The sequence below is a fragment of the Pinus tabuliformis genome, chromosome 2_1 (genome assembly GCF_031772625.1).
Source record: "Pinus tabuliformis cultivar Carrire ecotype Pingquan chromosome 2_1, CPIR1, whole genome shotgun sequence".
Taxonomy (NCBI): domain Eukaryota; kingdom Viridiplantae; phylum Streptophyta; class Pinopsida; order Pinales; family Pinaceae; genus Pinus; species Pinus tabuliformis.
In genome coordinates, this window is record NC_142299.1 from 188,234,533 (window position 1) to 188,255,434 (window position 20,902).

At 39.1% G+C, this 20,902-nt stretch overlaps 1 protein-coding gene across 1 annotated transcript; it reads left to right on the plus strand.

Annotated features, from left to right (window-relative positions):
* The first annotated feature begins 6,822 nt into the window (after positions 1 to 6,822).
* LOC149199364 (uncharacterized) lies at positions 6,823 to 15,842 on the plus strand. Its single transcript, XM_089400555.1, has 2 exons — positions 6,823 to 7,057; positions 14,857 to 15,842. Exons 1-2 carry the CDS (start codon positions 6,823 to 6,825, stop codon positions 15,840 to 15,842), a joined length of 1,221 nt encoding a protein of 406 aa, XP_089256681.1.
* Positions 15,843 to 20,902: the final 5,060 nt, after the last annotated feature.

Consider the following 20,902-nt stretch of genomic DNA (forward strand, 5'->3'; position numbering starts at 1 on the left):
TTCTACTCAACCTCTGCTCATGTGTTATCAGTGATGCATGAAGTTCATCAACTGAAAAGTTTGTGAGATCCTTTGTCTCTTCTATGGTGGTGACAATCACATCGAACTTTGAGGGTAGGACCCTCAATAGTTTCTCCACAATCCTCCTTTCTTCAAGAATTTGTCCATGAGATCTTATTTGTGTCACCATACCAATCACATGTGTGAAGAATGAGTCAATATTGTCTGACTCCTTCATGCACAGATTCTCAAAATCTCTTCTCAGCAACTATAGTTTTGTTGTCTTTACTTTCTCCATGCCTTGATAGGCTGTCTTGAGAGTTTTTTATGCTTCTTTGGATGTCTTGGTTGCTACTATCCTTGGAAACACACTCTCATGTACTGCTTGATATAAAAATACGAGGGCTTTTGAATCCTTCTTCCTATTGCTCTTCAACAGATCTTTCTCTGCCTGAGTTAAGTTATTAAACTCTTCTTCATCTGCTGGTTCTTCAAATTCATATTCAACAAGTTCCCATAAATCTTGTGAGGCAAACAGGGCTCTCATGGTTATTGCCCAATAGTCATAGTTTTTCCCATTAAACTGTGGGAGCTAAGTATTAAAAATACCCATGCTAGTGCTTGTGCTAGAGCTGGAGCCAGCCATTCTTGCACTCTAAACTATGATTCAAATATCTAACCGGGTATTTAAAAATCATTGAGTGTCTTCAACAGCAACACAGAAAACTAATCTGAGAAATCCCTGGATCCTTTCTTGACTGAGTCTTCACTCTGCAGGAGAAGCTGCTGCAACAAAATGAACCTTCCTTCAGCTTCTTTGACACCTTCAAGAGCCTGGACATGCTCTGATACCACTGTTGGAAATTTCTGGTAATTTCAAACACAAAAGAACAGAGAACAATGCTATGTTTTCTCCACAGGATCTTAACGCAGGGAAGCATAAAAAATATTTCCAGAGAACAGAGGTTCAACAACGCACATAAAAACTTTGTATTCATTAATAAAATGCCTGATACAAATTTCTTCCTCTCTGTCAGAGGGATTCACCAAGAACTTCCACAAAAATACCCTGTTTCTTCTTGCACAAAATTACACTGTTGTGTGTGTAAAAAATTTCATTTACTGCTGTGAAAAATTTCCATTTATTGCTGTGAAAAATTTCATTACATATGCACTGTTGTTAGATACATTTTAACCAAAAGAAATTCATACAGTCATTCACACTGTTGTGCATTCTTCCCTTTTGTTTTCACTCACAAGCTGCCCCTGTTTTCTTTTGCATACGCGCTACTGTGTATTCCAAACTCCAGAACCAAAAAAAACATTACATTGCATATGTTAAAACAACAAAACAAAAACTTATGGCTTTTACCTTTTCTTGTCCCGTAAAACAAGAATTACATCCGTGCAAAAAAAAACATTAAAATTAAAAACATTTACCTATGCCCATACTTCCCGTGAATTAAACAAATAGTAAAATTAAAGTTTTACCAACCCTTACTGACCGGAGTAAATTCATTAATAATTTTACTGTTAAACCTGGCAGTCAAAAACTTTCACTTCACGCAATATTTATTTGCTCAGGCCTGTACGCATCTTTGTTTCAATCAACGGCTTCAAACCTTCACTTTAATCGAATGATCATCACTCGATCAAGTCACCTGAACATTATGTCCCGATAAAAAGTGGTTTTGAAACCGTACTATGAACACGCGTCAAATTTTGATTGCATCGGGGGCATTTGAGGGAATACCGCTGCCTCAGCAAAAGCAGTCCGATGGGAAACTGGTGGTTTTCTGGAATAATGACGCGGCAGTTGCAAATTACATTTTCAACATAAATCCATGGGAGCAACCAGGATGATGGGTTCATGTCGGCCAGGATGAAGGATTCTCGCCCAAAATTTTGCAAAACATGACGGAACCTGTCAAAATATGCCAGAAACTTGCCCGAACCCATCAAAATAAGTCGGAAACTTGCCCGAACATATCAAAATATGCGCAAATGTGTCCAAATCTAATTAGTTTGAAGGGCGAAAATGAAGCGATGAGATTGGCTGGGTTGAACAGTGTTTGCCCACCCAACTCCAATAGAGGAAACACCTTTCGACATAATATTAAAAAATGTTATGATACTAAAAGGATAATAATATTAAATGATATAATTTATATGATTTAAATCGAAAAAAAATAAAATTGTTTATTGAAATTTAAAGTTCAGATATATATCTATATATATATAAAATAATTTATTTTAAATTTAAAATTTATAAAAGCACAAATTTAAAATTATTAAAAAACTATAAATGTACATTTTCCCAAGGTGTATTGGTTTTTTTTAAATTATTTTATATTTGGGTGTGAAGTAACATTGTTTTGAATCTCATTTTATATCGTTATTATCTTATTGAAGTACAAGGTAAATATATTATGGAATTCATTGTATGTAGGTGACTTAGGCAAAATATATTTTATATTATTTGTTAAAGTAATATATTTGAATTTTATTTATTTAATGTAATTAAATATTTTAATGAGAACAATTTTTTTTATTTGTTTGATTGAATATTTATGAGAGATTAAATGGTGGCTTTTTTTTTTTCTGTTAACTTGTATGCTTTTTGTTAGGTATCTGCACTATGATATCTTACCATGATTACACTCATAATCACTATGTTAGGAGTGATATTATAGGGGAATAAATTGATATAGTTCTATATGCCTAATTTCCATGTTTTTAGAGTAATAACTTACTTTTTAGAGTGAATTTATGTTTAGGACAATATTAATTAAAGATATTAATGCAGTAAGAGGATATAGCATTGCTAATTTGTGTCATTATAGCCATAAAACTTATAGTTGAGTTTTTTTTAAGGACATATTATTTTTTGAGATGCTCCTCATTTAGGAACTATGCCAAGGCATCTAAAAACCTAAATTTGGCCTCAAAATAGCTCTTAGGTCTGAGGGGCTCCCCAATAACATTTGGTTATTTATTGTCACTAAGCATCAACTTGTTCTTTAAGCACATAACACTAGGTTTATAGTGGAAAAAGGATGATAAATAGGGTTTGAGGTAAGATGACAAGAGATAAGGATTAAAGACTGCAAACATCTCATATCAAAGGTCTTTCCATTGGGCATGTTGTCTTATTTAGCAAAGCACAATAGTTGATAATGGAAGGTGGAAGAAAGTAAGAAAAACAATAAATCTCAGACATAAAAATAAGTAAGGAAGTCATTGTTTGGTCAAGTTGTTGAAAGAGAGATTTGTTGGACATTAACAAATGAATCCAATAAAATGAGTGTCTAGACTAGTCACAACTAGTGAATTTGACAATAAATAATCATATTATGACGTAAAATATCAACTTTAAAATATATATACTCAAAGGTATAGGGAAGAGTTGAACATGACTGAAAATTATTTATGTGTGCTTTGTCCATTTCATAAATACTTTACACAAATCGTGAATTCAACATTAAATATTCGTATTATGACAAAAATATCAACTTTAAAATATATATAGTCAAAGGCATAAGGAACATTTTAACATAAATTGAAATTATTTAAGTGTACTTTGTCCATTGCATAAATACTTTACACCACCTAGGAATTAAAAAGATTTCTTGAATACAAATCATCTTTGTAAACCTTTAAATATAAATACATAAGAATCATGTAGTAAATGTTGCAATAATTACTTTCATAATAGAAATGAAAAACCATAAGAAATTAAAAGTTTAACGCAATAAAAGGATCACCCTTCATTATTCCTCTTGTGATTCAAAGTCAAGTGTGGTAGTTCTAACTGATGCAAAAAGTCAGAAGATAGAACACCAAACAATCAGATGGGAAGATCTCACCTTCCCTGAACATCGGGATGTTTCAAATCCCAAGCCGCCTGCTATGAAAAATATAACCTCTGCAAATATTAAAGAAGACCAATCCTCTGCCACTCTCTCTTTTCCTAGAAGATCTACTATTGACCGCAAAAGGATTGATCAAGCATGCAGAAGTTCACCATTGTACAGAGATCCCCTTTACATTGATACTACTTGTTCAAGCTCAGCCTCAAACTCCTGTAAACATATTTCTCTGTTTGAGTTTGCCTAATTAGTAAATTTTTCTTCTTTAGAAGTCATTTGTCCTGAATGTAAATCATCTGTGAATCTAAGTAGCCTTGCTGAAATGGTTATCCATGCAAATCATCATCCCAGGACAGGAGAAGCCCCACCTTCTACAACAGTCAATCCATGTCCAAATCCTAAATGTTCAGACATTCCTTTTCCACATGAGTCTGATCATGTGATGATGATGCATGAATTATCTTCATTAGAAACTGAAGATCCAAGATTAACAGAGATGTACAACAAAATGAGACCAATGAATATTCCAAAACATGGTCTAGGCTATCTTGAACAGATGAATCACTTAATTCTTGAATCAAGATTTCGTATTGTTCCAGATGACTGCAAGAAGCCGTCAATCCCAGAAATGCATAAGTTTTTCACTTTGATGGATGGTTGTAAAAAGTATAAGATAGATTCTCAATGGATAAAAGAAATGCTGAACTGGGATATCTATACCCATCCAAAGGCAGAAAGTTTTGGCCTTACTTATACAGTTGAAGAAAAACTTAAGATGTCCCAAGAATGGAAAAATTTCATGCAGAAAACAAAAACTTGGATATCTTTCTATGTCTGGAAAGACATGAATCAGTCAGAAAATGTTCTGATGACTGACACTGCATCTTCCTCCACAGTACAACACTCATGGTCTGCCTTAGATGGCAGTAAGATTGAAACTTCTTCCACATTTCCACCTTATAAGGGAATCATCCTTGGTGAAGCTCAAAATTCAGCAAAAGCCATAACTCTAGTTTTAAAGGATGATAATGCTTTAGGCATTGATGGTAGAATTCAGAAGGCTAGTGAACAATTAAACTGGACTAATACAGCCATCAAAGGATTGGAAATGAGTTCTGCAAAATCTTTTGTTGTAAAAGAACAGTTTGATAATCTTCAAGTTTCAATCAACAGTGTAAATAATTGTCTAAATGATGTACAATTTTCTTCTTCAGTTGTAAAGAGTTATGTTAGAGAATCATTGAATAAATTGGAAGAAGTAGAAGATAAAATTGTAGACCAAATGCATTCTACAAAAGAAATTATCACAGACTTGGCCACAAAAGTTGATAAGGTGCATGTATCTAAATCTGAAAAGCTAATCCCTACTTCTTTCCTATATAAAAGGAACGTTCAAATTCAAAATCCTGTCAAGCCAGTTGACATATTTCCCTATCTATTTCCAAAAGAAGTCCCTGAGTCTTTACCAGAATCTTCCAAAGAAAAAGCTGATACTTCTGACCAAATTTTTATTGCCTCCTTATTCAAAGAACTAGAGAAAGAGCCAGAGTCTCAGATTTTGCCAATATATGAGCCGCTGGAAAGTCAATTCAGCAAATACTCAGCTCCTGATCTTAATGGTAAAGGAAAGGTTCCAGAAACCCATACCATTTTTCCAAACTCTCATAGAGAATGGAATATTGATAATCTCAATGTGGGACAAATAAGGAAAATGATTGATATGATGTTTACTGAGTACAAGCTCATGTGTCTTAGGGGAAAAAATGAAGTAGAAGCCTGTAAGACTATTATCCAATGCTTCACTGGAACTCTCTTGCCTTGGTGGGAAACTGAGTCATCCCCAACCTTGTTAGACAAAATGGAAAAGGAATTGCTTAAAGATGAAGCTGGAGATATAATTCACAACATTGATGGTACACCTCAAAACAATATGATTGGAGCTCTCACCTCCATGATTTTAGAACATTGGTGCGGCTCAGAGACAAAAATTGCAAACAAACATGAAATCATCTTAATGAATCATAAATGCAATAAGATGTCTTAGTATGAAGATTTTCACAGGGATTGGATGCAACGCATCTATGAAGTGAAAGAATCCAAAAATATTCTTTGGATACAAGTATACCTTGCAGCTCTTCCATCCAGATTTGTAGATTTTATCTGCCTACAGGAAGTCTTCCAGTTACCATTTGAGTCTTATACTTGGGGAGAAATATATTCTATTATTACTAAATCTTTGGTTGGTCTTTGCACAAGTTCTAAAGTAAATAAATCTTTAGAAAAACTCTCAAGATTGCCCGACAGTAAATATGGCTTAAATGTTGAAGATCCTCTTGTTAAATGAAGAAAAGCCAAAAGAAGGGCAAAGAAGGCAAAGAAACAGACAACCAAATTTGACAAAGGGAAAAGAAAGGCCCTTTTGAATTCCAGAAAAGGATATTACAAGTATATCCCAAAAACTCATTACTACAAACCATCTGACATTCATCTCCATAGCTTCAAAGTAGAGAAATGGAATAAATTAACTTGTTGGTTATGTGGTAAGGCTGGCCATACTTCAAAAAAATGTCCATTTGGTGAAGAATCTAAGAGAAACAGAGGCAAGAAATCACAGCCTCTAAATATTCAGAAGAAAGTTGTCAAAACAGAATCTTCAATGTTGTGTATGAAATGTGGGTCTAGAAGTCATAAAATGGATTATTGTCCAAATGTTGTAATCCGTGAACAGATACAACAACAACAGCTTGAAGATTCATCTGCAAACTCATTCAGTTCCTCTTCTTATGAGTCATCAGCTGAAGAGCTTAATGCTCATATTCAACCATGTTTTTGTTCAGATTCAGATGATTGTCAATGTCATTATTCCACAGATTATGATTCTGATTCTTCTACTGATTTTTCCATTGATGACTCACCTGCAAAGCAGTAGATACAATTCAAATAAAAAGTACTGATGGCTCAAACAGTAGAAGAAGAAGAACTCAAGCTTCTTGCACAAATTTGTGCAATGGAAGAAGGAGACATGAAGAATCGGCTACTTGAAGCCTTCCTGGATCAACTACATTTTTCAACATCCTCGAAGAGCTCCTCTAAGAAGCGCTCTATGTTGACCCCTCCTATGAACGCAGTACAAAATCATTTCAAAGACATCAGCCTCAAGACAAAGTTTGTTCACTTACTTTGGGGAGGTAAGCAGAGAAATTCATTATCTTAAAGCAGAAATTTCTAATTTAAAATCTAAAGTAGCACAGCTAGAGAAAGAAAAACAGCCCCTAGTACCAAATATTTTTGCAAATGCAAATGCAAATACATTGCATACCGTACCATATTCCAGTGAACCAAAGGTGCAGATTGGCGAAGGTCAAAGAGATGTCACAACATGTTTCAGAGAAATGAGAATCCTAACAATTGAATACCAACAACCTCATGTTCTCCTAGATATTTGTATACAAAATAAAATATTGTCTCTGACTACACTAATTTTTTTTTGTAAATCAACAGTTTTATATTAATTTGTAAAAATACATAGGATACAAAAGGTCTATGCGCACAGACAAAGCAGAATTATCAATGCATGCTCCAAAATAACTATAAACAGTTGAACCTACAACTACTGAACCCGAGGCTAACCACGTAGGGCTGCCTAATGAGGGGCCTAACCAAAAAAAACCAGCACCTTGGGCTGCTTGTCAGTAAAGTCCAAAAGGAAAGAGGGCCTGGAGGACCTCCACAGCTATGGCAGAGAGACAAAAAACCAAGAGAGAAACAAGAAACTGAGAAGCCATTACAGCTTCAAAATCACATAGTCTTTACTGGGAACATTAGGGACGACCGTTGCAGTCACAAACTCGAGCTACTGGAACCTTTGCGGATTGGGGCGCTTCACCTAGCTGGTGTCCGTTACCTTCGCCGGGGCTTCCACTGCAGCATTGGAACCCTGATGGATGGAGTGCCTGAGGAGATTGATGAGGACACTGAGCTTTTGCAAGAGGATTCTGACTTCTTGAGTTAGGGCAATGAAATTGAATTCCATGGCATCAAGCTTAGCCGAATTCTCTGTAGAAACTAGGGAGATGGCTTGGTGAGCTTGCTTGATATCTTCAGCCTGCATGTTGAGCGCCTTGGCTAGCATGGTCTTCATTTTCCACATTTCTCCTTGCGTTTGAACAAACTATGTTGCTCTTGTGGTCGCTGTGCCTGGATCAGAAACCCAGTCCATTTCCTTTTCCAAAGTCTGAGCATCCAAACGCTCTTCCTCCTCTGTAACCGCGGCTTCGATCTCTTTGATTTTTCGTTTCTCTTTGTGAGTGGTTCGGGTTTCATAAGCCTCCCAGGCCTTCTGCAGGTCTCAGTTAGAGGAGACATTTCGACTACCCTCACGCGCCATTATGTAATTGCAGGTTGTGGAAACAATAAAGAACCTAGCAGCACTGCGATTGTAAAGAAGAGAGCCAAGAGAAAGCATTGTTCCGATCACCTCGTTTGATGCCTTAGATATAGTTGAGGGTGGTAAGGTTTGGCTGGAGATCTCCCACTTCACCGTCGGAGATATGTTATTCCTGCCATAATAACTACCATTATGGTTTCCCATCTTCTGCTCATGATGTCGATTCAGAGTCTTAACTCTGCCATGCTTGAGGCTATTGGTTGAGGGCCATGTGTCCTCCCTGCGTCTTGTTGATGGCGCCGCTCATATTTTTTGTTGATTGTCCTCCCCGTTGGATGAACTGTTTCCTTGTGGATGATTTCCCACCCTTCCCCCAGTACTCCATGGGCCTGATGCCTGTTGTACCTTCGTTTGGTATGAAGTGATTTATTAATTCTCATAAGTGACTAATGAGTTGTAGCCTACAACCCTTCTTCCACTCTTGATGTTGCGGTAAGATCTTGCCTCAAGATGAGATTGCACTGATCCTGAAGCTCATTATCCATGATGTCTTGCCAACAGGTGTCACTGATCTCCATTAGATGATCGACTACATGGTTGGCAAGGCAATCCGTTAAGCCATTTTCTTTCCTCCTGACTGCTTGTGGAAAAATGCTGCTGAGGGAGGTGAGGTGTTTCTCTATGAGCACAGTTACCATGGCCAATCTCTAATGTTTTGTGACTTTCTCCGGTTGAGTTCCATTTTGCAACCTTTTCACCATAGTGATGGCCAGGAGGGAATCATCTTCCATGATAACAGAACTTCTACCCAGCCGGATGAGGATTTGCAGCCCCTGTTCCAGTGCTGCGAATTCCACTTCATTGTTGGTAGCCTCCCCAAGCATTCTGCTGTAAATGTGGAGGATTTCACCTTTGTCATTTTGGAGGACGCCTCCAAGCCCAGCCGGGCCAGGGTTTCCCCTTGAGGCCCCGTCAAAATTTAATTTGCAGAATCTCGAGGCGGGGGGCAGCCAGGTCGAAGGGCCAGGAGTCGGTCGAAGGTGGTTGTCTTAAGCCTTGTGACTTGTCGAACCATCCATGCCAAACAACAACAGGATGCGAGAGTCGTTGGGAGTGAGCGTCTTGTTCGGTTCCGCTTTGCAGGTGGTAAGGGTAGTTTCTTTTAAACTATTCATAATGATTGTTTTGATGGTTTCAAGCTGCTTGAATTCTTTTTGAAAGATTCTTCTGTTCCTCTCTTTCCAAGTATTCCAGACTATAAAACCGGGGCAGAGCCTCCAAAGAGTGTTAACCATATTGCAGCTAGAGTAATTTGTGCGCCAATTAGCAATGGAATCTTGAATAGAGTCTCTGTGTCTGTCTGTTTGTTTGAAAATTTCTTTCATCCATTCCCACATATTATTGGTCCAATTACAGTCATTAAGGAGATGGTTCATCGTTTCTTCATCCTTTTCACAGAGGGGCATCTGGAAGGCTCAATAAAACCTCTTTTTACTAAATTCTCCCAGGTAAGGATTTTCCAATGCATGATAAGCCAAAGAAAAGATTTTATCTTTAGCCAGAGAGCACTGTTCCATACATTTGGGTGCCAGGCTACTTTGTCATCGAGGTTCTGGTGCTCAAGATAAATTATGGCTTCCTTGAGGTTGAAAGTTCCTCCGTCAAGTTTTCCCCACCTGAGCTAGTCTTCCTCCTGAGTGGATCAAATCATTCTCTTATTCAGATCAAAGATTAGGTTGCTGAGGAGGATTCTCATGTCTTCCTCCAGGGGGAGAGGCTCTAGGTTCCATTTCCTCCAGTGCTGGTTCTCGTTGATATCAGACCAATATTGATGGACTCGTATCTTTCCCATTGCCTGAAACCATCTTTGAAGGGCATGACAGTTGGGGTGTTATAGTTTAGGTAGCTATTGCCATGCATCCTCCCAGAATAAAGCCTTGTTGCCATTTCGAATTTCCCATAAGCAGTGGTTTTGAATGAGGTGGCTGTTTGCTCTGGCCATGTTCCAAATATGGGATCCTTCAGGGGCATCTTTCATTTTGATTAGGTCCTCTGATCTCCATGTTTCAACATATTTGGAATTCCATAATTTTGCCCAAGGTGTATGGGGTTCCTTGAGCCATCACCGCCAAATCTTGGCTCCATAAGATTTGTTAATAGTGTCTGGGTCTTGTAGCCCTAAGTGAACTTTGGGCTTGCATAATTTAGTCCCGACTACAAGAGCCCACTTATGCTTATCTTCTTTGCCCGACCAAAGAAAGGCTCTTTGAATACTCTTAATTTTATGTAAAACCATTTTTGGAGCTGGGAGGATAGAGAGCATGTAGAGCGGAATGGCTTGCAGAACCGCCTTAGTCATTACAAGTCTTCTTGCAAAGTTTAAAACCCTGTTGGTCTAGTAATTTCCCCTGTCCTCTAGCTTGGAGAGTAAATGCTCCCAATGGAGTTTTTGCAAAGGCTTGCCATTAAGAGGAATGCTAAGATATTTAGAAGGAAGGTTGCACCTCTTGAAACCAAGGATATTAGTGAGGTGCATTTGGACCGCCAGGTGCATATGGAAGAAAAAAACAGAAGATTTATCTGAGTTAAGATCCATACCAGAAGCTCGGCTGAACAAGTTCAAAATTGCTTTGAAACCTTGGGCTTCCTTTATAGTAGGGGTGCCATGCAGCGTAGTATCATCCACGAATTGTTGATGGGTAGTTGAAGGAGCATGAATTAGGGGCTGAAGACTGATGATATTCCTATCCTTAGCCGATTTGATGATGTGATTGATTCCTTCCATTAGGATCACAAAAAGGAAGGGAGATATGGGATCTCCTTGACGAATGCCTCTGGAGGGGAAGAAATGGTCCAAAGGGGCTCCATTGACTAAAATGGAGAAGCTGGGGGATTTTACCATGGCTAAAATCCAATTGATCCAACACTGGGCAAACCCAAAAGCTTTCAGAATTGCATCAAGATAAGTCAAACTAACCTTATCATATGCTTTTGAGAGGTCCAGTTGAATGATCATTCCAACTTTTTTCTGAGACTGAAGGGTGTGGATTATTTCCTGTGCCAATAAAACATTGTCCATGATTTGCCTCCCTTCTACATATCCCGACTGCTCTTCTGAGATGATCAAAGGGAGAATAGGCTTTAACCTGTTGGCCATGACTTTGGAGATGATCTTGTACAACACATTATAGAGGGCTATAGGTTGAAATTTAGCCGGAGTACAAGCAACGTCTTCTTTGAGGATGAAGGCAATAAAAGTGGAGTTTAAGGATTTGAGAATGGAAGAGGATCTTCTAGAGTCTTCGACCACCGCCCAAATGTCCTGCTTCACTATGTCCCAGCAAGATTTGAAGAAATCAATGGTGAATCCATCTGGTCCCGCAACTTTGCCATTGGCCATATCTTTGATTGCCTCTTCTACCTCCAGGAGGATGACTGGGTGATCTAGAGATTTGTTCTATTCCTCTGTGATTAGCTTGGGAATAGAGGTAATGACTGTATTGATTGCCTCTTACCTATTGATGTTTGCTTCAGTATCAACAAGACTGAAATGGCTCCTGAGGATAGAGGCAATCTCTTGATGAGATTGAAAGGAGGTTCCCTGTTCATACTTGAGCTTGGTTATTTTATTAGTGCCTCTGTAATCCATGGCTGAACGATGGAAAAATTTGGTATTTTTCTCCCCTTCGTTTAGCCATTGAATATGAGATTTTTGTCTCCATAAAGTTTCTTGTTGATTGCATCTATCATTCCATTTTTGCAGGAGTTCCCGCTCCTTGTTAATGGAGATTTGAGATATGTCCCCCTTGATCCAGTTGTTATGTATTAGAGTCATCTAATCCTCCATGGCTTGCTTGTCCTCAAAAATGTTGCCAAAAACCTCTTGTTTCCAAATTCAAAGCTTAGCTTTGATGTGCCTCAAACGAGCTTGGAGCTGAAACATTTTGGTTCCTCTAATGTTCAGATGCTCATTCCACCAAAGTTGGATGTTGGTGGTGAAAGTTGGATAACTAAGCCAGAATTTTTCAAAACGAAAAGGTCTATTTTTTGGTGTGCCCATAATGGTTACTTGTAAAGGGATGGGCCAATGATCCAATCCTCCAGATGGAATGATCTCAGATTCCACTGTGATTCCTTCCAGGAGAATGGTATCCAAGATTAGAAACCGATCAAGCCTAGAGGCGATCAACCTGTCTCCTCCTCTCTTATTATTCCAAGTGAAAATGCCATTTTCTGGTTGGATGTCCACCAGGTTAGCTGTTCTTATGAAAGATATGAGAACCTCTGCATCTCTGTTTAGGGTTCGAAGTCCTCCCTTCTTTTCCCCCAGAGAGGTAATCATGTTGAAATCTCCTCCATAGATGGCCTTAGCATGAGTGTGCCTTTGTTGCATCTTGGATAGGTTGTCCAGAAGCTATAGTTTATCCTCTAGCCTTTGAGGGTTGTAGAAATTTGTGAATAAGTAGGTGCCAACTTCTCCTAGGATTTTCATTTCAATGGAAATGTATGATCTGGAGGCTTCAACGTTAAGAAGGAGTAGGAAGTGGGGGTTCCAGAACATGGCTAAGCCCCCTTCCAGACCATTACCCTCCATGCCTAAATGCTCCATTCTCTTTCCCAGTCTTCTGCCAATTCCTTCCAGCTTTAACCTAGAGCATTTGATTTCCTACAGGAAAACAATGTTCGGATTTTCCTAAGTGACTTTCTTTCTCAATAACCGTTGTTTGGTTTGGCTATTGAGCCTTCTTGCATTCCATGAGAGTATCTTCATAGTTAAACTTTAATCATGATGAGAGAGGGAAAGCCTTCAGGACTTTCATCTTGCCTCTAGTGCCTCATTGTTTGTTCTTCTGCCCCATTTCTTTTTGTGTTTTGCATTATAATAGGTTTGGTGTAGGTTTTGTGCCTTGATGCCTAGTCCTTTTGTCGCACCCAGACCCCTTTTCTGCCCTTTCAGGGCTACATCCTGCCTTGATAGAAAGAGGAAGTTGACTCTGTCAATCTCTTCCTCTGGAATGTGCTCCACCCCTTTTTGTTTCCACTGTTCAACTATGGTGTTAAGGTCCATGCATTCTTGTTCAAGAGTGTCATTGAGGTCTTGATCCTCTATGCCCACTTCACTTAGTGTCATTTCCTCGTCCCCTTCTGCATCTTTTCTCAATTTTGGTTCTCAGAGAAAATCATCAGTCGAGATTGAAGTTGGCATTTGGTTGTTCTGATCATTCCTTTCCAAGCCGTTCTGCCCTGCTGTTGGTGTTTAGGTATCCTCCTCTGCTTCAGTTTCTTCTCCAAGCACCTCAAAGGCATTTATGGACCTTTTGTTGATGTTTCCTATCTTCAGTTGTTTTCTTTTGTTATTGCGGTGTCTACCTGTGGGTCGGATGAAACCATCCTAATTTTTGCTTGGGGGATCCTTAGCCTTCTCTACAGTCTTGTGCATGGGACATTGCTGGATCAGGTGGCCATGTTCATGGTATTTTCTGCATCTGAAAGGTATTTGTTCGTAGTCTATGGCTTGAAAGAAGACTTCATCTCTGTATTCCAACCATAGACCCTCATGGAGAGCCCCTGAAACGTCCATTTCAACACAGATTCTAGCACAAGATGTGTACCTTTTTTGGAGGGTCACTTCCGACGCTTGAATGAAGGTGCCCAGTTTGTTTCCGATTTGCTCCACAGCCGCAGGTCTCCAGTAGTCGATAGGGAGGGAAAACAAATGGATCCACACAGGAACATGCTTGAACGTTTCCTGCTCTGGTGTGAAGTTTGGTTTCCAGGGTCTCATGTAGAGGCTTGCTGAGGCATAGAAGTAGGGGCTTCCATAAAAAATGTGGTCTCTATCTTCAAGGTTTGCAAATACCACCGTGAAGAAACCTTTGGCCCCTAGGTGGAGTGTGACATCTCCTCTCGGCTTCCAGGTTTGCTTGATCCATTGGCATAAGGCTTTTTCTGTGGGCCAAAAGCCCATGAACTTGCATATCACTGCATGAATAGCCATGTGATCCCTATAGGCTTGCAGTTCGGGGTCAGTGATGATAACCCTCAGGCTTTCTGTGGTTTTTGGTTTACATTTCCCCTGGTCTTTTTGTTGCCTGTTTTCCACGGCCGGTTCTTCTGGGTCTGGGCCTTTCAAGGGGGAGTTTTCTGCATCCTCCACTTCCCTGTTGTTCTTTCCTGCTCCTTATGGGGAATCTGGTTTGTCCTTTCCTTCCATAATTTTTATGCCTTTTTTTCCATGTGGAAACTGGGTTTCCTTCATATTGCCATCCATTTTTGTCTTCTTGTTGGGCTCATTTTTCCTTGTGGTGTTTGAGCCCGTGATCTGCACTCCTTCCAAAGGACTTTTTCCTTTATCCATCATTATTTGTTTGTAAGAAGGGGTCCCATTGGCCCCTACTTGATTCATCCATTGGGCCAGGGCAAGCCCCCACTGTTTAAGATCTGTGAACAGGGCACTGCCCCCTGCTAGAGTGTGAACAGTGCGTAGACTACAAGCGAAACTCTAGGTTAGATAGTTGTAGAGATGCAGCCACCTCCAGCATTCCATGAACATCCCTTGATATATGTGAAAAAAATTTCTGACTGCACTAATTGACTCAGGTGCAGATGTGAATATTCTCAATACTAAAGTCATCCCAGCTAAGTATTGGGTAACAGCCAATAGGAAAGTTATTGGCCTGGGAAATAAAACTCTGAGGTATGAAGTTCCCAAAGCCTCCATATGTTTTGATCATCACTGCATAAACCTAAAATTTGCAGTAGCATACATTCCTGTTGATTGCATTTTAGGAAATGTCTTCTTAGCAGCAGTAGAACCACATGGTTCTGTTAGGTTAAAGGGGAATAAAGCTGGATACTTCATCACCATCCCCACTTCGCATGAAGGACCCAAAAGGATTGAAATGTCATATCTTTCAAATCCTGGAGTGTTTACCATGGTTCAAGCCATGCAAGAACTGGATAGAGCTAAAACTAAGTTGCTTGAGTTCAAAGATTTGAAATCTACAATCCAGGTAGAAGAACAATTAAAGAATCCCCTGAATCAGAAGAAAATTTCTGAACTCAGAAAAAAGATTGAAGCAGAATGTTGTTCTGAAGAACCAAACGCTTTCTGGCACAGGAAGCAATATTCTGTTGAATTGCCTTATAAATTAGAATATGGAGGAAGACCCTGCAAAAGTAGATCTATCCCTATGAATAAAGAATACAGAGACCTCTATGAGAAAGAGATAAAACAACTACTGGATAAGAAATTAATCAAAGAGTCTGACAGTCCCTGGAATTGTTATGGCTTCTATGTTAATAAGAGGTTTGAAAAAATTAGAGGAATCCCCAGGCTGGTTATAAATTACAAACCTCTAAATTCTGTCCTAGCAGATAATACTTATCCAATACCCCACAAAGGAGATCTCTTAAGCAGAATTACAGGAGCAAAGATCTTCTCAAAATTTGATCTCAAGTCAGGATTTTGGCAGGTAGCTATTGCAGAAAAGGATAAATTCAAAATAGCTTCCAGTGTGCTTCTTGGACACTATGAATGGAATGTCATGCCATTTGGTTTAAAACATGCCCCATCAAAATTTTAGAAAGTCATGGATTCCATTTTCAAGCCTTATTTTGACTGGCTTCCAGTGTACATAGACGATATTCTTATTTTTTCCAAAAATATTCATGATCATTTCAAGCATGTACAGATTTTCCTCCAGTTGATCAAAAGAAATGGGCTGGTGTTGAGCAAAAAGAAGATTGAGTTATTTCAAACTTCTATCAAATTCCTTGGTCATACAATCCAGAATGGCCAGATATCTCTACAGAAGCATGCCCTCGACTTTGCAGATAAATTTCCAGATACCATTACAGACAAAACCCAGCTCCAGAGATTTCTTGGCTGTCTAAATTATGTTAGCAATTTTTATCAGGATTGTGCTAAGGACCGAAATTTATTAAATCAGAGATTGAAGAAAAATCTTGCACCCTGGACTGATGCTCATTCAAATGTTGTAAGAAATATCAAAGCTAAGGTAATGTCTCTTCCCATTCTATATGTCGCTGACGACAATGCCTTTAAAATTGTTGAATCAGATGCCAGTTTTCTTGGATGGGGAGGTATACTTAAATAGAAGAAAGACAGTGAAGAACAAATAGTTCAATTTGCCTCTGGAACTTGGAATTCTGCTGAGAGAAATTATTCTACAATAGAAAAAGAAGTAAAAGTTGCATGGAATTCTATTGATAAATTTGAAATCCATCTGGTAAATAAGAATTTCTTATTAAGAATAGATGCGTCTGGTCTAAAGAAAGTATTAACTAAAGATATCAAGAAGTTGGGTGAAGCAAAATTTGCTAATTGGCAAGCATTATTTGCTAATTTTGATTTCGAGGTGGAACATATCAAAGGATCAATAAATTGTTTGTGTGATTTTCTTAGCAGAGAATATATACAACCGCAGCATATCATGATTGTTACAGGGAAAAGTGTCTATTTAGAACTGCTCTATCCCACTAAGGTGTGACAGCTGCCTTAGAAACAAACAGAGAAAAGCTACTTTTGTTTTTTCCTTTATGAATTATAGATAGAGAGGAACATAAAGACCAACCTCTGTCTTGCGCCAATCTCCTGATTTGATCCCTCTCTTCTTTGATAGTCCTCAGCTACCTGCTCCCTTGCACGCCCATCTTCACAAAGTACCTGTAAGATCACAGAAGCATAGCACTATACAAAGACATGGATCTATAATCATAAACAATCTAGGGTCAGATGTAAATTGACCATACAAATGTAACAAGCATCAATGACACAAAAGCATGGAGGAAAACTCAAATAGCTTTTATTGATAAATAAGAAAAGAGCCAAGAGGAGTTACAACCGGTTGTTCTGACCCAATATCAACCTCCCATCAAAGAAGCCCCTCTTCACCTCAAACAAAGCTTAGATCACCCAACAATCTGATGTTTGTCTCAGGAAACCAACAGCAATTCCTTACAATATGCAAAATTCTAGCCTCTGGATCTCTGGGATGAGGGATCCATATATAGATATCTGTAAGGGGGATGAGTCAGCTTGTGATTTGATTAGTGTCTTCTCTCTGATAGTTCTTGCTTCCACTTGGAGACTGAGGGCCTCTTACTAATCCTTGGTCGATTCAGTGAGGCAAGTGTCACAGGAGAAGATTCTGGAAGCTTCCATTGCCTCTCCACCTTGCGGAATGACACTACCATTTGTCATTTCTTGCCCATCGCACCCCACAGAAGGGACTTTTGAAATGCAACGCACCCTCACAGTGTATTTGGGTGAGATGCAACGCACTTAGCCAGTGGAGCAGCTGCAATGATCCTGTTTTGACCAATTCTGAGCAGTTTCTCATGGAGAACTTCTGGGGGAAGCTGTAATCTGTTGACCTTGTTCCTTTAGGGGTTAGAAGAAAAATTTTAGGGACTTAGGAGCCCTTGGTTTATGGACATTTCATGCTTGGGGTTGTAGGGCCCAAAAGTGTCTATAACAGTTGCCCCCTAAAGTATGAGGCCGTTAATCTTTTAGTGTCGGGTGAAATGCTTTATTATGAGGATCCGAAGTTCTTTCAATGCTGGGAGGAGACCTGTAATAAGATACAATACAATACATTATCTTCATACTATTTTCATGATCTAGCTAAGGCGGGCATTCCCATGCCCAGCTTTATAAATTCATTTTCATGTACATAGGACAGACAATCGTCTGAGTGTAGACTGATGATTCTGATAGAGCCATCATCCTTTTGAGTGGATGATTATCTGTGCAGCAATGATGTACATTTAATGTCTTTATTTCCCTGAATATATATCGCAGCCCGGATGGATGAAACTAGATCCGGGGTCTTCAATCTCGTCCGATCTTCACTCAAAGTACAAGTCTCGATCCATGCGAGAAATGTTCTGAAGTCGAACATGGAAAGACATCGCTTGATTACCAGTCAATGATGTAAACTGTTAACAAGTGCGAGAGGAATCATCGATAATGAATGACCCTCAAGGTACTGCAGTACAATTCACGTGGTGTGAATAAAGGACTTGGCGTCGAACACCACGCAAAATCTTTCGGTCGAAGGCCATTAATGTAAACCTGTCGCCGGAAGTGAGAAACTTTCCATTGAGGCATGCAAGCTTCAAAGTACTGAATGGGGTGTTCCTAGATCAACTTCTTGGATAATGAGCTGATGTCGACAAGAAGTGATCTGTCACAGGAGGGCCTTAATGAATCCCACATCAATGACACGGAACGGAGTAAATGATTTTAATGGAGGTGAAAACGATCTGGTGACATAAGGTTCAGGGTGGCGGTCATGAAAGAATGGAGTATAATGTATGGTAGTGGGTGAGACACAGGTGAATTCTCTGAATGACTTCTCTTGAACATATCGGCGACACTGATGTGATGGATTGGTAGCATTAACCCCAAATGTGGATGGTATGGCGTGACCATGGTGATGTGACCGGTGAATGAAACAACCCAACCCGACTCAGACACGGAGTGGAAGTGTCACGTTTCAAGAGCGACTTGCTACCAACAAAGTTTCTTTAAGTTTTCTTCCCAATTTTCCCCAGTCATTGCTGACCAGTACCTCTTTATTTTTGTCAAGCTTGAGGAAGATAACATATGCTTGTTCTATAATTTTCCCTTCGGGAAAACCCATCGCTATGTTTTAACGAGCCTAGCGATAGTGAAACTCGTTCTCGTCTGTTAACACTCAGGTTGTTCCCTTTGACTCCCAAGGGAATACGGCCGAGGTAACCACAAACCAACTTTGGATTACAGGTTCTAGCCTACCTGCAATCAGAGAGGGCTCTCTCTTTTGATTTAGCTTTGTTTTTTTTGGATTTTAGGCTAGTTATGAAGTATAAAATTTTGTTTGAATTTTGGTTGTCATCTGTTGTCTGAAGAAGGGTTTGCGATGATCAAAGAGGGTTTATTCCATTAGGCAATTGGAGTCCATGACTGATTATTACTTAGTGCCTGTGATAAAAAGAGTGTTACTGCAGAGCCAGATAAGTATTCATGATACAAACCTTTGATTTAAGAAGAAACAGTATAGAATCACACCATGAAAGGCAACAAAGATTTCTTTCTTGGTGATACAGGAAATAAAGGGCTGAATCCTATTCAAGAGCAAAAGAGAATTCCCGAATAGAATTCACCATAAAATTATAGTAAATAGGAGCATTTAAGAATTCCTTATTTGCAGCTAATCTTGAAGAAAACATAGTTAGCAGGAATGATTGAGTTTAGGGTGTCTTACTGGACAAATCCTGAACTATTCATTTTCCTTCCTACTACTAAGATTATCAAACATATAGCATAGATGAGTTATGTAAACATATAAAACATAGCGACAGTTAGGAAAACACTTATTGCATCATGAGAAAACACGAGAGTTCTGCAACAGCTAATAATCCTATCACAACACGTCCAAGCATAGCCAAGTTGAGAAAACCAGCAGCTTCTTGTATTATACTTCTCAGAATATACAGCCGAGTTCTTCAGAACAAATAAACAACAACCCCCAAATTAGCTAAGCGGGGCGTATATATACAAAATTATCTTTACAAAATATCTCAAAATGAGTCATTGACTCATAACTTTCTCTACCAACTCTCAAAAATAGTGGATACAATAGTTATTGCTATTAAAGCAGATTGATTACAGCTAGTCATTCCTGTCAGAGATATTTTGACTTTTGGAGCGTCTTGGGACGGCTGAGCACCTTTGCATTGATTTTGAGAATTCTTGCGTTTATGCTGCCCTGTCATGGTGTTGCTGCGTTGGACACATTAATTGCATTATCCAGCTGTACCCAGACACTGCCTTTTTCATCTAGCTGTCTTCCACTGTTGCTTTAAGTAGATTTGATACATGAGTCATTTGAAAATGCTGACTTTAGGCCAAAATTAATTTATCAAAGTAAAGTTTCTATCATACTCCTCCACCATTCTTCAGTGGGCAATTGGTGCCTCTGCATTTTGATTAGAGTTTCATCAGCTTCAGTGTATTTGTAATAATTGGGAGGAACTGCAAAAAGGTGCCTGATCTCATGCTCAATAAAAAATAGATTTTCCAGCTTATCGTAAAGATCCTGCCCAGATGGGGGCCCTGCTTCCTCTGGAGCGCTTGCAGATGCTGTTATTTGATTTGTTGCAAAGGTGTTGACCCTTTTGGCATAATGTTCATGTGATAACAATCTTCCTGCACTAGTCACCAAACTGGGGAGGCCCATGTTATGTAAAACTGTGATTTTTGCAATAAATTCATTCACTTCTGCTTGTATTTCCTGACACTTTCTCTCCAATGTCTGGACATAACTTCTCAGGGTAAGCACCCTTTTTATCAGCAGAATAGTATCAGTCCTGTCTCTAATGCCCATTCCTGCTAGCTGAAGGCCAGTCTGATTGTTAAGGACATTTATCATTCTGTTGGCTATTTCAGGCATACTCCCTAAAGATGCCCTAGCTCTTTGACTTTCAGCTTGAGCTCTGCCCAGAAGATTCATTTGCTCATGAACTGTTTCAATGGACTGCCATTGGTCTGTAATGGATTGGCCAATTTTAGCCCATGGAATTTTCTTTACATCAGCTACAATTTTGTTCATGGTTAATTCATTTTCCAGCTACTTTA